At 51.2% G+C, this 14365-nt stretch overlaps 1 protein-coding gene across 1 annotated transcript in view; it reads right to left on the reverse strand.

The window, feature by feature from the left end:
* Window positions 1-13894, reverse strand: part of LACTBL1 (lactamase, beta-like 1) — a 15703-nt gene extending 1809 nt beyond the window's left edge. Inside the window, exons 1-6 of the mRNA XM_010830241.1 lie at window positions 13846-13894; window positions 11258-11367; window positions 7224-7381; window positions 5521-5759; window positions 1912-2017; window positions 14-404 (exon numbers count right to left, since the gene is read on the reverse strand). Coding sequence (XP_010828543.1) covers window positions 14-404; window positions 1912-2017; window positions 5521-5759; window positions 7224-7381; window positions 11258-11367; window positions 13846-13894 — 1053 coding nt within the window. The remainder of the gene's footprint in view (window positions 1-13; window positions 405-1911; window positions 2018-5520; window positions 5760-7223; window positions 7382-11257; window positions 11368-13845) is intronic.
* Between the last annotated feature and the right edge of the window lie 471 nt (window positions 13895-14365).

Consider the following 14365-nt stretch of genomic DNA (forward strand, 5'->3'; position numbering starts at 1 on the left):
CTGCCGCGTGGACCTCCCACGGCGTGCCCGTCTCGTTGGCGAAGTAGGCGCCCGGGCAGGCCAGCAGTGGCGCCAGCAGCGTCTTGGACGTGTCTGGCCGTAGGAGCCGCTGGGGCCCAACCCCCCAGGGCACCATGGCCAGCTTGGCCAGGTCAGCGGTGGTGGAGTACATCTGGCCCGACGGCCGGTACCAGCCCAGGTCGTACAGAGGTGCCAGCCGCCCACTGCCATAAAAGCCCACTGCCAACCGGGCACGCACAGGAGGCGTCAGGTCGAAGCCCGTGTCTGCCATTCCCAATGGCTCCAGCACCTTCTCCAAGATCCAGCGCTGGTAGTCACCCTGGACGGTGTGGGCTGCCAGGACGTGGGCCAGAAGCGAGAAGGCCAGCGTGCTATAGTGGCACCTGGAAGAGGAAGGGTGGAAGCTGGCCTGCAGCCTAGGATGGGCATCGTCAGGCCCCAGATAACCCCTTCCCACCTGCTCGGATTGTCTGAAAAGCCTTCCAAGTTTCATTTCATCGGGTGGACAGGAAAGGAACCCGCTTCACGGCATCGGAGATGGTCAGACCTAGCAGAGACTTCAGAGATCATTGAATACAGCTCAGTATTTATTCTTCCTTCCAGAAAGAGGAAGGCCCAGAGAGAGGCAGAGAATTGCCCAGGGTCACACAGCAGATTGGCAGAGACCTAGGCTTAGCAGTGCACCTGGGAAAGTGGTAAAACAAATCTACTTTACACATTAGTATAATTTACTTTATCAGGAAAATGAGCCTCGGATTGCTGGGATTGGGTGGCGCAAGTAACGATAGTGATCATGTAGCTCAAGGATAGCAACTAGGGGGCAAGATCTCACCGCCTTCTTCCCAGCCATGGCAGACACCAATAATCAATAGGGAGTCGCTTTTCTTTCCCAAAGGGCAACCCACTCCAGTATCCTTGTCTGGAAAATCCCAGGGACGGAGGAGCCTGGTGGGCTACAGTTCATGGGGTCACAAAGAGTCGGACACGACTGAACGACTTCATGTCACTTTCTTTCCCAGAGCAGACGCTGTTTCAGAATCTCTAAAACAGTGCCTCAGGAAGGCACAGGAATGGGTGAAAATGCACAGATACTATTAGACATTCCTGAACTCTAGTCCAGGCTCTTTTTTTTTTTGCAGATAAGAGAAGTGAAGTTCACAGAAGCAGATGCTTCCTCCAAGGTTGCTCAGGAAGTTAGTGTCAGAGCTGGAAGGAGGACTCTAGCCTACAGACGGCTAAGTCTTAGATCCTTTCTTCCGTAAGAGAGGTGGGCCCTGAGGTTCAGGATTTGGAGAAGCAGAGGGGCAAATTTGGAAAAAGGGCACTTGCCCAGGGTCCAGAAGGGGGCATCTGAGGCAGGCGAGTGCCCCCTGTCCTCTGTCCAGCTCACAGCCCCACTGCTCCAGGAGCCCAGCTTCTGTGTTCAGTGGCTATCCCAGCTTTCCACTCCCTATCCCATCAGCATCCCGTTTATTTTCCAGCACTTGGAAAAAGCTGTATTTATGTTGTTTATCTGTTTAGCAATAAGAATGTTCACTGGCAAAAATGCAAACTCCATGAGGAGGCACCAAGTGGATCCGTTCGCTGCTGTTTCTCAGGTTTGCACATTCTAAGCACAGAGTTGGTGCTCAATAAATGTTGAGTTGATTCATTGAAAGAATTAGAGATTCAAACAGAGCTGGATCTGGGCCCGGCTCCCCCACTGCCTTGCTCTGCCGTCCGTCCATGGACCTCAGTCTCCCCAAATGTGGAACAGGAGTTGTCAGTCATCCCTGAGGTCTTTCCTGGCTCTGACCATCTAGGATATGGTTACACGGGCTGTCTCCCAGGACGGGTGTGTGCCCTTGTGAGGTTCCTGGCATTGGCGGGGCATCAGAGCTCACCCCTCACCTGGTTCCTGGATCCGCCACCAGCACATCGTCCTTGAGCAGGCTCAGGGCCTCCTGGGTGCTGCCCCTCCACAACAGCGAAGTGGAGCGGAGCCTTCGGGGCAGCCCTAGGGAGGAGCCACGGTCAGATTTGCTGGGTCAGCTGAGGGTGGGATGGGGGGGGCCTGGGTGCACCCCTCCCCCACCTTCCATGGGTTGAAAGATAACCATAAAATTAGCTTTAAAAAAAAAAGCCTCTAGCATGGACTCTAATCCTGCCCGTGTTTTGTGTCCTTTGGGTTGTTGTTGTCTCTGCACTATGCAGCATGTGGGATCCTTAGTTTCCCAACCGGGGATCGAACCTATGCCCCTGCAATGCAAGTATGGAGTCTTAACCACTGGACCACCAGGGAAGTCCCCTGCCAGTGTTTTGCTGGGCAAGCCACTTAACCTCTCTGAGCCAGAGTCCCCTCATCTGTAACAGAACGGAAATAATTCCCATCATGGGGCTGGTGTAAGGATTCAGTGAAATAAAATGCTGAGCGTGGTTGTCATCAACCGTAGACCTTTGATTCCTTAAAGTGTTTGAGGTTGCTGCCCAAATATGTCTTGTGGAACTGACTCCTCTGACCACTTGGGGTTTTCTATTTTGGATGTGACAATACGGGAAGGCTCGCAGGATTAGGATTCTTCCCATCCATTCACTCAGCAATAGTGTTCAAGCATCTGCTTGGTGCCAAAGGCTGTTCTGGGTGCTGGGACTCGGGTGAGCCACACAAAGTCCCTGCCCATGCGGAGTCTGCATTCTAGCAGAGGAGACAGACTAGCAAATAATACTCGTGCTATGGAGGGAAATAATTACATGTGTGAAAGGAGGGGTTGTTATTTTATACAAAGTGGTCAGAGGAAGGCATCACAGGGAAAGCAACCCTTGAGCAGGTGAGACCTGGAAGAGGTGAGGAAGTGAGCCACACACTTGATGAGGAAAGAATGTCTCAGGCAGAGGGAACGGCAGATGCAAAGGCCCTGAGGTGGGAATGTTTGAGGATCAGCAGGAAACAGCCAGTGTGGCTGGAGAGGAGTGAGAAAAAGGGAGGCTTTGGAGATAAGAGAGATTGGAGGTGCAGGCACCAGACCTGTAGGGTGCTATAGGATACTAGAAGGACTTGGTCTCTTCTCTAATTGGGACGGGGCTAAAGGGTTTGAGCAGAGCAATGATATAATCTGACATCTATCGGGGTAGCTTGACTGCTATGTGACAGCAGACTTTGGGGGGCGGAGGCGGGTGGGCAATGGCAAACAGAGAAACCTGTAAGGAGACTTGCAAAAGTCCATGTTTAAATGATGGTGGATTGGACGAGTGAGTAGGGGTTGGGTTCTGAACATATTTTGATAGTGGAGCCAACAGAATTTGGTACTGGAAGGGATATGGAGGGTATGGGAGTGAGAGGTTCCAGGGATAACTAACTCCCAGGCTTTTGGCCTGAACAACTGGGGGCTGAAGTCCCAAGTCCTGGGTTTAAATGCTGACTCTAGCACTTCTTGCTGTGTGACCACAAACCGTGTGCTTTACCTCTCTGAGCCTCTATTTGCTCACTGTAAAGTGGGCTGAAGCACCTGCCTTGATCTCCCTGGGAGTTGTTGCAGGGCCTGACTAAGAATGCCTGAAAAGCTCAGAATGGAAGAAAGCTCCAGACTAGGGTGAAGGTCAATCATAAAAGACACTGGGAGCCTGTAAGTTATCCAGGCAGCCCTGTGGTCAGCTGGTCCCTTCGGGACTGAGAAAAGACATGTAGGGCGTTTTTAAAATGACCGCAAACATGGAGCCCTGTGCTGGGTTCCTTGGCTATAGATGAAGAGTCCACAATGTACCCCTAGAGGGAGCCCTAGGTTCGGGTTATAACCAGGAGTGGATTTAACAGGAGGTTCATGGAGCAAAAGCCTGACCCCTTCCAAGGCCTATATCTAAGTTTGAATTTATAATATTGTGAAAGTGAAAGTCGCTCAGTTGTGTCCCACTCTTCACGACCCCATGGACTATACAGTCCAGGGATTTCTCCAGGCCAGAATACTGGAATTGGGTTAGACTTGTCCTTCTCCAGGGGATCTTCCCAACCCAGGGATCGAACCCAGGTCTCCCACATTGCGGGCAGATTCTTTACCAGCTGAGCCTCAGGGGAAGCCCAAGCTTACTGGAGTGGGTAGCCTATCCCTTCTCCAGCAGATCTTCTTGACCCAGGAGTTGAACCAGAGTCTCCTGCATTGCAGGCAGATTCTTTACCAACTGAGCTATCAGGAATATTTTTTAAAAGGACCCCAAAATTGCATCAGGCCCCAATAAACCTAGGTCTACCCCTGACTGTAATAACCAGAGCTACTTTGAAAAGTACCTGCTGTCAGCTAAGTGCTTGACATTCATTAGCACACTTAATTCCCCAAAATAGCACGAACTAGTCATTTTACAGAGGAGAAAAACAAGGCTCAGAGAGGTTACATGACTTGCCCTAGATCACACAGCTAGGAGGCAGAGTTGGAATTTCAGTGCTTGTGCCCTTAGCCACTGGGCCACCCTCCCCCGATCCTCTCCTGCCTAGGCAATTTCAGGAGGTTCCATTTTCTGACTGAGCCTCAGGTTCACCCTCTGCTAATGGGAGCGAAAACCAGCCATGTCCATAGATTGAGACCTCAGGCCTGAACACACTTTGTCAAATGATGAAATAGTAGGCACTTGTGATGCATTCCCACCATCTAGATGGGTTGATGACTGAAAATTTGAACAATAGAAGGCATTTTGGGGTGGTGTACTTGGTGCCTGCCTTCTCCCCTTGGCTGGGGCAGTCGCCACAGATCACAGACTCCCTCCCACCCATTCCTCCCCAATTCCTATCCACTGGCTTTTGTCTTCCAGCATCCCAGCCTGCCCTTGCCCTTCCACCGTAGAGACTTCATCTTGTCTTGTTAGGACATCTTTTATCATTATTCATTTTATGTAGTTTTTAATAAATAATTCATTTACATGATTCAAAATCCCAAAGACACCAAAGGGTATACAATGAAAAATGTCCCCCACCCCGCCTCTTCTCCCCAGCCACCAAGTTCCTCTCCCTGGAGGCAAACCAATGGTTTAATTTCTACTTTCCTTCCAAAGATACGTGATGCACATTCATATATATACATAGACACACACACATAATATATGTGTATATGTATATATGTTGTGTGATATGTACATTACACGTGGAAACAGAGCAGAGAGTGGGCCCAGCCTGGCTGGGTGAGAACATGCTTCTTGGTGCCCCCACCTGAAATGGTTTGGGCTAAGCTAGATCATTGGAAAAGGCAATGGCAACTCTGCTCCAGTACTCTTGCCTGGAAAATCCCATGGACGGAGGAGCCTGGTAGGCTGTAGTCCACGGGGTCGCGAAGAGTCAGACACGACTGAGCGACTTCATTTTCACTTTTCACTTTTATGCATGGGAGAAGGAAATGGCAACCCACTCCAGTGTTCTTGCCTGGAGAATCCCAGGGACGGGGGAGCCTGGTGGGCTGCCATCTATGGGGTCACACAGAGTTGGACACGACTGAAGCGACTTAGCAGCAGCAGCAGCAGATCAAGTTCAGAGCCACTCACCTGACAGCTGGCTGGCCATCCTTCGGAGGGTGACGGGTGAAGGCCTTGGGGCTGGGCCCACCTCCTCCAGCCCATCCACCAGACTCCTTTGTTGGGAGGCTGATGCCATACCCAATGGGTTGTTAATGGTGAAAGCGCTGGCGTACCGCTCCAGAGGGTCATCTAGAGAGGCCACGATGCCCTCTTCCCATAGGCGGTACAGCATCAGGACAGGAAAGATCTTGGAGACACTGGAGATTCTGGACAGTGAGAGGCACAAGGGTTCAGTGGGCATCATTGGCTCCACAATCCACCTCCACCCTGTACCCCCAGCCTCCGACTTTCTGGTATAATCAGGAAAGCGTTGTGTGTATGTGAGCTCAGCCGCTTCAGTTGCATCTCTTTGTGACTCCGTGGGCTGTAGCCTGCCAGGCTCCTCTCTCCATGGGATTCTCCAGGCAAGAATACTGGGGTGGGTTGCCATGCCCTCCACCAGGGGATCTTCCTGACCCAGGGATCAAACTTGTGTCTTCTGCATCTCCTGCGTTGCAGCCAGATTCTTTACCCACTGAGCCAGCTGACAAGCCCAGGAAAGCACTGAGCCCACTCTTATTCACCGTCTCAGGTGGAAATCCACAAGCCTCTGTGGAATGCCATTGAGATGCTTGAGAACATAGCACAGGCAATGAGGCAGGGCCAGATGGACACCATGAGCATCTCCCCGACACCAGGCCCTCACCAGGAACTCCCCACTCTGGGACAGACCCGGGTTGGGATCATACCTCTGTCTCTCGCCAGCTGAGTTGCCTTAGAAAAAAATACTAGACTTTTCTGAGATGTAATTTCATTGTCTTGTTTCATGGATTTTAGAAAGGTTTGAACAAGATTATGCATGCAAGGTACTTAGCAACATACCTGGCAGGTAGTAAGTGCCCAGTAGGTGATTTCTTTTTGTCTAGTCGCTCAGTCGTGTCCGACCTGCGACGCTATGGACTGTAACCCACTAGGCTCCTGTGTCCATGGGATTTCCCAGACAAGAATACTGGAGTGGATTGCCATTTCCTTCTCAATGGGATCTTCCTGACCCAGGGACCAAACCCATGTCTTCTGCTTGGCAAGCAGATTCTTTATCACTAAGCTACAGAGAAGCCCTCAGTAGGTGATAGCAAATATAATTGTTGCCCCCTGGCTGGCACATAGCAGCTGCAGCCTGACTGGAACCCCTGGAACCCTCACAAGTATCCCTGGCAGCGAATGTATTCACTTCACACCGTGAGGGCCGAGGATCCCACAGGCAGCACCGGGTGGGGGGGAGACTGAGGGTGTGTTCCATGTTGCTTCCATCCGGGCCACTGCTGCTGGCTGTCGGAAACCTGGCTGGAGGACCCAGGAACTGGTTACAGCTCCTTTGTGTCACATAGAGGGGGGTAGGGTGGAACACAAGGGGGTCTTTTCTAGTTTGGGAGCTTTGGGGCTAAGGACTCTCCAGAAGGGATTCCTTCCTGACCTGTTACCCTGTGATGTGATGTTAGGCACTCACTGGTCCACTCTGGACCTCAGTCTCCTCATCTATGAAATTGCCAAGGCTTAAGAAAGGGCCCTGGTAGCTCAGATCCGCGCCCCCTCACCCAGTCATAATTCTCATGAGTCCTCCTGCCTCCCAAGTGCCCCTCGTCATCCCATCCCTCGGCCCCGCCACAGACCCTGGTGGTCCCCCAGCTGACCGGTACATGGTGTACTCGTTGGGGGGCCCAGAAGCTGGGTCTGAACCATTCTTCTTCCCAAAGTTCCCAGTCCAGAGCACGGTGTCATTGTGGATGACAACTGCAGACATGGCAGCCAGGCCCGGGGCAGACAGGGCCTGGCGGAGGATCCGGCCCACCTGGGGAGAGAGGAGCGGGCGGCTTAGAGCACACGTGTCCTTCTCCCCACCAGGCCCTTCCACCCCCTGCACACAGCACGCCCTGTCTCGCTCCCCTCTGTTCTCCCTGCCAGTGGCTGGAAGGGAGCCCCAGTGAGCCTCCAGACCTCAGGCTGTCAAACTATGTCCCGTGGGGTTGGCCACCACTCAGCTGCAATCAGAGCAGATCCCCTGGAATCTGTTTTGTATGTAAAGTTTCCTCATAACATTTTCGTTCAAAGAAACATTTCCTTGGAAATATATAAGAGGAAGGAGGGGTTAAGACCACTGATCTAACCAAACCCTTGTCTGATGCCCTAGAAAGCCTTCAGTAGGCCTCATCCAGGGCTTTCCCTGGTGGCTCAGCAGTAAAGAATCTGCCTGCAGTGCAGGAGATGTGGGTTCGAGCCCTGGGTCAGAAAGATCCCCTGGAGAAGAAAATGGCAACCCACTCCAGTATTCTTGGGAAATCCCATGGACAGAGCAGTCCATGGAGTCACAAGGAGTCAGATACAACTCAGCAACTAAACAACAGCAAAAGCCTCGTCTGACCCCTAGCATTGGAGAATTCAGTATTTGTAGAGGGCCCCTAATGCTCTCTTTGAACATTTGTTGGAAATATTAATAGTTCATTATTTTCAGTGATGAAGTTTAATGATGATTAACTGCTAACACTTATTGGACATTTAGAATGTGTCAAGACACAATACAAAATGATGTTCATACCTTGTCTCGCTTAATCCTCATAATAAGTCAGTGCTGATTTCCGCCCCACTTTACAGGTGAGAAAATCTGAGATATGAAGCGACTTGCCCCAGTGGCTCATGGCTGGGGGAAATCGGGATTGGAACCCCATGCTCATTCCAGCATCTCCTGGCCAAGAGATCTGACATCTCCTGAACTGAGTTCAGTCTACCTGTAGTTTCCACCCCTGGACTAACTTTTCCTCTAATTTATGTATTTTTGGCTGCACTGGGTCCCTGTGGTCGGGAGGGCTTTCTCTAGTTGCGGTGCTCTGGCTTCTCGCTGCGGCGGCCTCTCTAGTTGGGGAGGATGGGCTCTAGGCACATGGGCTCTGTTGCTCCCGGGCCTGTGGGGTCTTCCTGGACCACGTCTCCTGCATTGGCAGGCGGATTCTTAACCACTGGACCACCCGGGAACTCCACCTGTGCTAACTTTGCCGCAGTTTCCTCCTCTTTGGCTAGGGCTTCACAAGGTGATAACACAAAGGGAAGTTAGCATGCTGCAAGGCGTTTGCCAGGTTCTCAGGAGAAGGCAGCTACAGTTATTATTGTTGCCGTATTGTTTCTAATTAGTATCACCCCTGGGAGGCAAATAGCAGCCTTCTGCTCTGTCTCCCTCACAAAAGCTTCTTGTGTATTTGCAGGCAGGGATTGTGTCTCTCTGCGCTGGCCCACGCCTGCTCTTACATGAACACGTCACCCTCCTTTCCTTCATCTGTCCCACAGACCGAATTTCAAACCCTTCCCCATTGCCGCCACCCCCAGACTGCTGCATATACACTCCTTTTTTAAAAAAAAATGTATTAGGGTATAGTTGCTTTACAATGTTGGGTTAGTTTCTGCAGTACAGCAAAGTGAATCAGCCATACCTAGACATGCTGCTGCTGCTAAGTCACTTCAGTCGTGTCCGACTCTGTGTGACCCCATAGACGGCAGCCCACCAGGCTCCCCCGTCCCTGGGATTCTCCAGGCAAGAACACTGGAGTGGGTTGCCATGTCCTTCTCCATATGTATACATATACTCCCTCTTTTTTGCATTTCCTTCCCATTTAGGTCACCGCAGAGCACTGAGTAGAGTTCCCTGTGCTATACAGTAGGTTTTCACTACTTATCTATTTTACACACAGTAGAGTATACATGCCAATGCCAGTCTCCCTGTTCATCCCATCCCCTTTATCCTCCTTGGTATCCATATGTTTGGTTTGTACTCAAAGTCTATGTCTCTATTTCTGCTTTGCAAATTAGTTCGTCTGTATCATTTTTCTAGATTCCACTTTCTGATCTTTATGTCTGTTAAGGTGAGATCAAACTAGTCAATCGTAAAGGAAATCACTCCTGAATATTCGTCAGAAGGATGATGCTGAAGCTGAAGCTCCAATACTTTGGCCACCTGATGCAAAATGCTGACTCATTGGAAAATACCCTGATGCTGGGAAAGAATGAAGGGCAGGAAGAAAAGGGGACGACAGAGGATGAGATAGTTGGATGGCATCACCGACTGGATGGACATGAGTTTGAGCAAGCTCCGGGAGTTGGTGATGGACAGGGAGGCCTGGCGTGCTGCAGTCCATGGGGTCACAAAGAGCGGACACGACTGAGCAACTGAACTGACTGCTTGAAGATGTGTGACCCCAGTGAGTGGGGTCTCGATGGCACAGACTAGACCTGACTGACAGCGCCCTCTAGTGTCGGCCATCCTGCAATGGTAAGTGTAATGTGGGGTTGTTCTTGTTCTTGTTCAGTTGCTGAGTTGTGTCCAACTCTTTACGACCCCAAGGACTGCAGCACACCAGGCTCCCCTGTCCTTCACTATCTCCCAGAGTTTGCTCAAATTCATGTCTATTGAGTCGGTGATGCTATCTATCTCATCCTCTGCCACCCCCTTCTCCTTTTGCCTTCCATCTTTCCCAGCATCAAGGTCTTTTCCAATGAGTTGGCTCTTCACATCAGGTGGCCAAAATATTGTAGCTTCAGCTTCAGCATCAGTCCTTCCAATGAGAATTCAGGGTTGATTTCCTTTAGGACTGACTGGTTTGATCTCTTTGCAGTCCAAGGAACTCTCAAGAGTCTTTTCCAGCCCCACAATTAGAAAGCATCAATTCTTTGGTGCTCAGACTTCTTTATGGTCCAACTCTCACATCTATACATGACTACTGGAAAAGCCATAGCTTTGACTAGATGGACCTTTGTCGGCAAAGCGACATCTCTACTTTTTAATACACTGTCTAGATTTGTCATCGGAGAAGGCAATGGCACCCCACTCCAGTACTTTTGCCTAGAAAATCCCATGGATGGAGGAGCCTGGTAGGCTTCAGTCCATGGGGTCTCGAAGAGTCAGACACGACTGAGCGACTTCACTTCCACTTTTCACTTTCATGCATTGGAGAAGGAAATGGCAACCCACTCCAGTGTTCTTGCCTGGAGAATCCCAGGGACAGGGGAGCCTGGTGGGTTGCCGTCTATGGGGTCGAACAGAGTCGGACACGACTGAAGCGACTTAGCAGCAGCAGCAGGTTTGTCATAGCTTTTTTTCCAAGGAGCAAGCGTCTTTTAATTTCATGGAGCGTCTTTAATCATATTACAATGGCTCTGTGATCCTCCCCACCTCATCTTTCTCCACCGCCATGTATGGCCCCCAATAAACTGAATTTCCTCGTAATTCTCTACATGTGTCTCATACTGATTCTGCTGCCTCTGGGCCTTTGCACATGCTGTTCCCTCTATCTGGCGCACACCCTTCACACCCCCAAGCTCCCTTACTATATACACACATATCCTCTGGGTATCTCCTACCTGCTCAGCTCTCAGTTTAGACACCACTTCCTCCAGAAGCCTTCCGTGACTCCAAGTCCTGTGACCCCTAAACTTGCCCTGTCCTCACTCTTGCTCTTGTGATAAATGTTTATTATATTGACTGTTCTCCTCACTCCAGACTAGTAGCTCCTTCAGAGCAGGACAGTGTCTTCTTTCTGCCATAACACTGGTATGTAGGACAGAACGAGTGCTCGAGAATTGTATGTTGAATAATGGATGCAACCCCAGTGCAGAGGGTGTGCCCTCCCTCCCCAGCCTGGCCTAGCCCACACGGTCAGTTCTCTCCTGGGCCATCACTGACCTTTTCCAGGGCCTCCTTCAACACGGGGAGGGGGTGGGCCAGGGGCACAGGCTCAGGGTGCTGGGGACACATCCTCACGGGGGCAGAGGTCACCTCTGGTCCCAAGGAACCTGGAGGGAACATCACAAAATGAGTGAAGGACAGAGATCAGGAGTCTAGGGGTCATCGTTGAGGAGGGGGAAGGTGGCAGCAAGTGCCAGGCTCATGCCCTAGGGCCAGCCCTCCAAGCTGGCACCCCCTCACCACAAGGTACCAGCACTGGGCAGTCAAGAGCAAAGGGCAGAGCCTGCCTGGGAGGAGACAGCACAGTCCCACACTCACCACCTGCGGCTTGGCCTTCGAGAGACAAGTCAGGCCACAGGTGCCCATTGGCAGCCCTTCTGTCTCATATGTCCAGCCTCCTCCCTCTGTATACTTAGGTCCCACCTCTGAGGGGCAGCCATAGCAACATCTCTATCTGTCCCCCTTTCTCCAGCTCTGATTATATATCTGAATGGAGAAGTGGATTCAGGTCCCTGCTGAGGCTCCAGGCTTAAACTACCAGGAAGGACTCATTCCATCCCCAGAGCAGTGCATCCGGGCATCTGGGTTTGAGTCCCATTCTGCTTTTGTCCTGGCGTATGCTTCCTTGCACCCTCAGAGGGAAGGTATGGAAGTTGGCAGGACATGATTCAGGCTTGAGACCATCTCTACGGCCCCCAGACCTCCCCGCATCCTTTAAGGACGGTGTGGGGTGCTAAGATTGTGAGAACCCCCCAAGAGTATAAGAACCACCTTTTCCTAAACCTTCCAGGGACTTCCCTAGTGGTCCAGTGGTTAAGCTTGCACTTCCACTGCAGGGGGCGCAGGTTCGAGCCCTGATTGGGGAACGAAGATTCTGTAGACTGTGTAACGCAGCCAAAAACAATAAAAATTATTTTTTTTTAAATGTGCCAGCAGGTCTTGTGTCTGGTGAGGTGCTTCAAAAATAAAAAAGGTTCACTTAAATAAACCTTCCACTGCCTCCCAAGACCACCCAGAACTGGGAGAAGGCTCCCTGATGGAGGTTCACTGTGGCCACAAGCTCTTGAGACCCTCCCACTTCCTGAATCAGAGGGGCTGCGTGACTTGTTTTGGCCGAAAGAATGAGGTTGAATTGATTGTGCACCTCCCAAAGCTAGACCTTAATCTGCCTTTGCTGCTTTGGAACACTTCCCTCTCGTGGACAAGCCTGGGATAGCGACCTTGAGAGGGAAAATCCACATGGGGGAGAGGTCCACAGAACTTGCTTGCATTGGAGAACCCAGGTTAGACCAGCAGGAGAACTGCCAGCCAGCGCATAGAATCACGAGAAATGATCAATCACTCTGTTTGAAGCCAGTGGGTTTAGGTGGTTTGTTACCCAGCATCAGATGACAGGGTCCCAAGCAGGAAAATCACAAACCCTCAGAAGATCTCTCAACAACTTCATCCACATTGTTATTAATAACAACCTCTCAGGTGATGCCTATGTGAGGATGAGGACGCAGATCACTGTAGTTAGTGGACCCAGGAGAGTTCCATAAACTGTTTCCCATTTGTGACAAATTACGTACAAAATTGGAAAGAAAACATTTAGAAACTTTTATAGCAGTTTCTCAGAGTAATCTTGTGAATGTTGAAACTAATTACTGAAAACCTGGGCTTCTATTTTGCAGTCTTTCTTTTTCATTTATTTCCCTAATATAATTCATTTTTTAATGTATTTCATAAGGCTGGTCTGCCACAGACTGGTAGTTTGATAGTTTGAGAAGCACGGCCCTGGAGAACAGGCCAACCTACCCACTCGGGGACTGTTTGCTAGAGGGACTAAGAAGCCCTTGATAAAGGAATTTACTCTAGAAAGAAAGGGTTGGCTGGGAGAGGAAGAAGCTGGCAGGAAAATAAAAGGAGGCATTTCTGCAAAAATCTGCAGGATTCTGGGAGCCCAGGCCACCTTGTTGAGCCATTGGCATCTGTAACACAGGATGACTCAGAGAAACAGAGAGAGACATTCTCCCCAGCTGCAGTAGAGACCTGGGACTCTGGACCATCCGGGATCCCAGCAGGCCGATGGGCCCAGGGGTTGCTATAGCAACAGAGGGCCAGGGTGTTACCTGCCCTGGAGGTTCATTTGCTGAGCCTTAACCAGCCCAGGATGCAGAGTCAAGAAATGGCAGCTGCTGTCCCCGTACACCGGCACATGTTCCTCCCAGGGTCTTAGCTGAAGCTGGAGGAGTGCCTTTAAAGGGAGGTAGAGCCTGGAGATTCCACCCTGGGGGCTAAAGGCAGAGCAAGAGAAACTACACTTTATGGGAGGGAGGACCCTGAGTTTTATGCAGCCCCCCAGAGTCGGTGGCTTAAGAAAACCCCAGGGGCATTAGGATCCTCAGGTTACACAGAAGGGCATCGAGGCACAGAAGGAACACAAGACCGGCCCAAAGGTGCACAGTTCATGAGCGCTAGAGTCCGCATGGAGGCCAGAGCTCCTGAGTCTGAATCTGTGGTCCTCCCTCAGGTCAGCAGTAGCAGCCCAAAGCCCACAGGGACCTCCAGGGACGGGGAGCAACTCAAGGAGGCTTGGCACTCACCGCTCTTCAGCTTGGGGAGATAATACTGCCAAAGGAAGCAGCCAGTCATGAGCGTAGAGAGCACGAAGAAAAAGCTGCAGGAAGCCGGCAAGAGCCACTTCTTCTTCACCTTCAGCAGACTGAGCTGCCGGGCAGCCTGGAAGGGGAAGGGCAAATCAGGCCCACACAGGGGGTCAGCAACGGGGAGGAGAGAGGGACTCCCCCGGCCTGGCCCTTCCTATGCCTTCAGTTCAGTTCAGTTGCTCAGTCATGTCCGACTCTTTGCAACCCTGTGAACCACAGCGCGCCAGGCCTCCCTGTCCATCACCAACTCCCAAAGTCTACCGAAACTTACGTCCATTGAGTCAGTGATACCATCCAGCTATCTCATCCTCTGTCGTCCCCTTCTCCTCCTGCCCTCAATCTTTCCCAGCATCAGGGTCTTTTCAAATGAGTCCTATACCTTAGGTCCACCCAGACATCAGGTGAGCCTACAGCTTGGGGTGAGTTTCGCACCTGTAAAACCAAGCACCTCCCCAGT

Source organism: Bison bison, unplaced genomic scaffold (assembly GCF_000754665.1).
Source record: "Bison bison bison isolate TAMUID 2011002044 unplaced genomic scaffold, Bison_UMD1.0 scf7180017864516, whole genome shotgun sequence".
Taxonomy (NCBI): domain Eukaryota; kingdom Metazoa; phylum Chordata; class Mammalia; order Artiodactyla; family Bovidae; genus Bison; species Bison bison.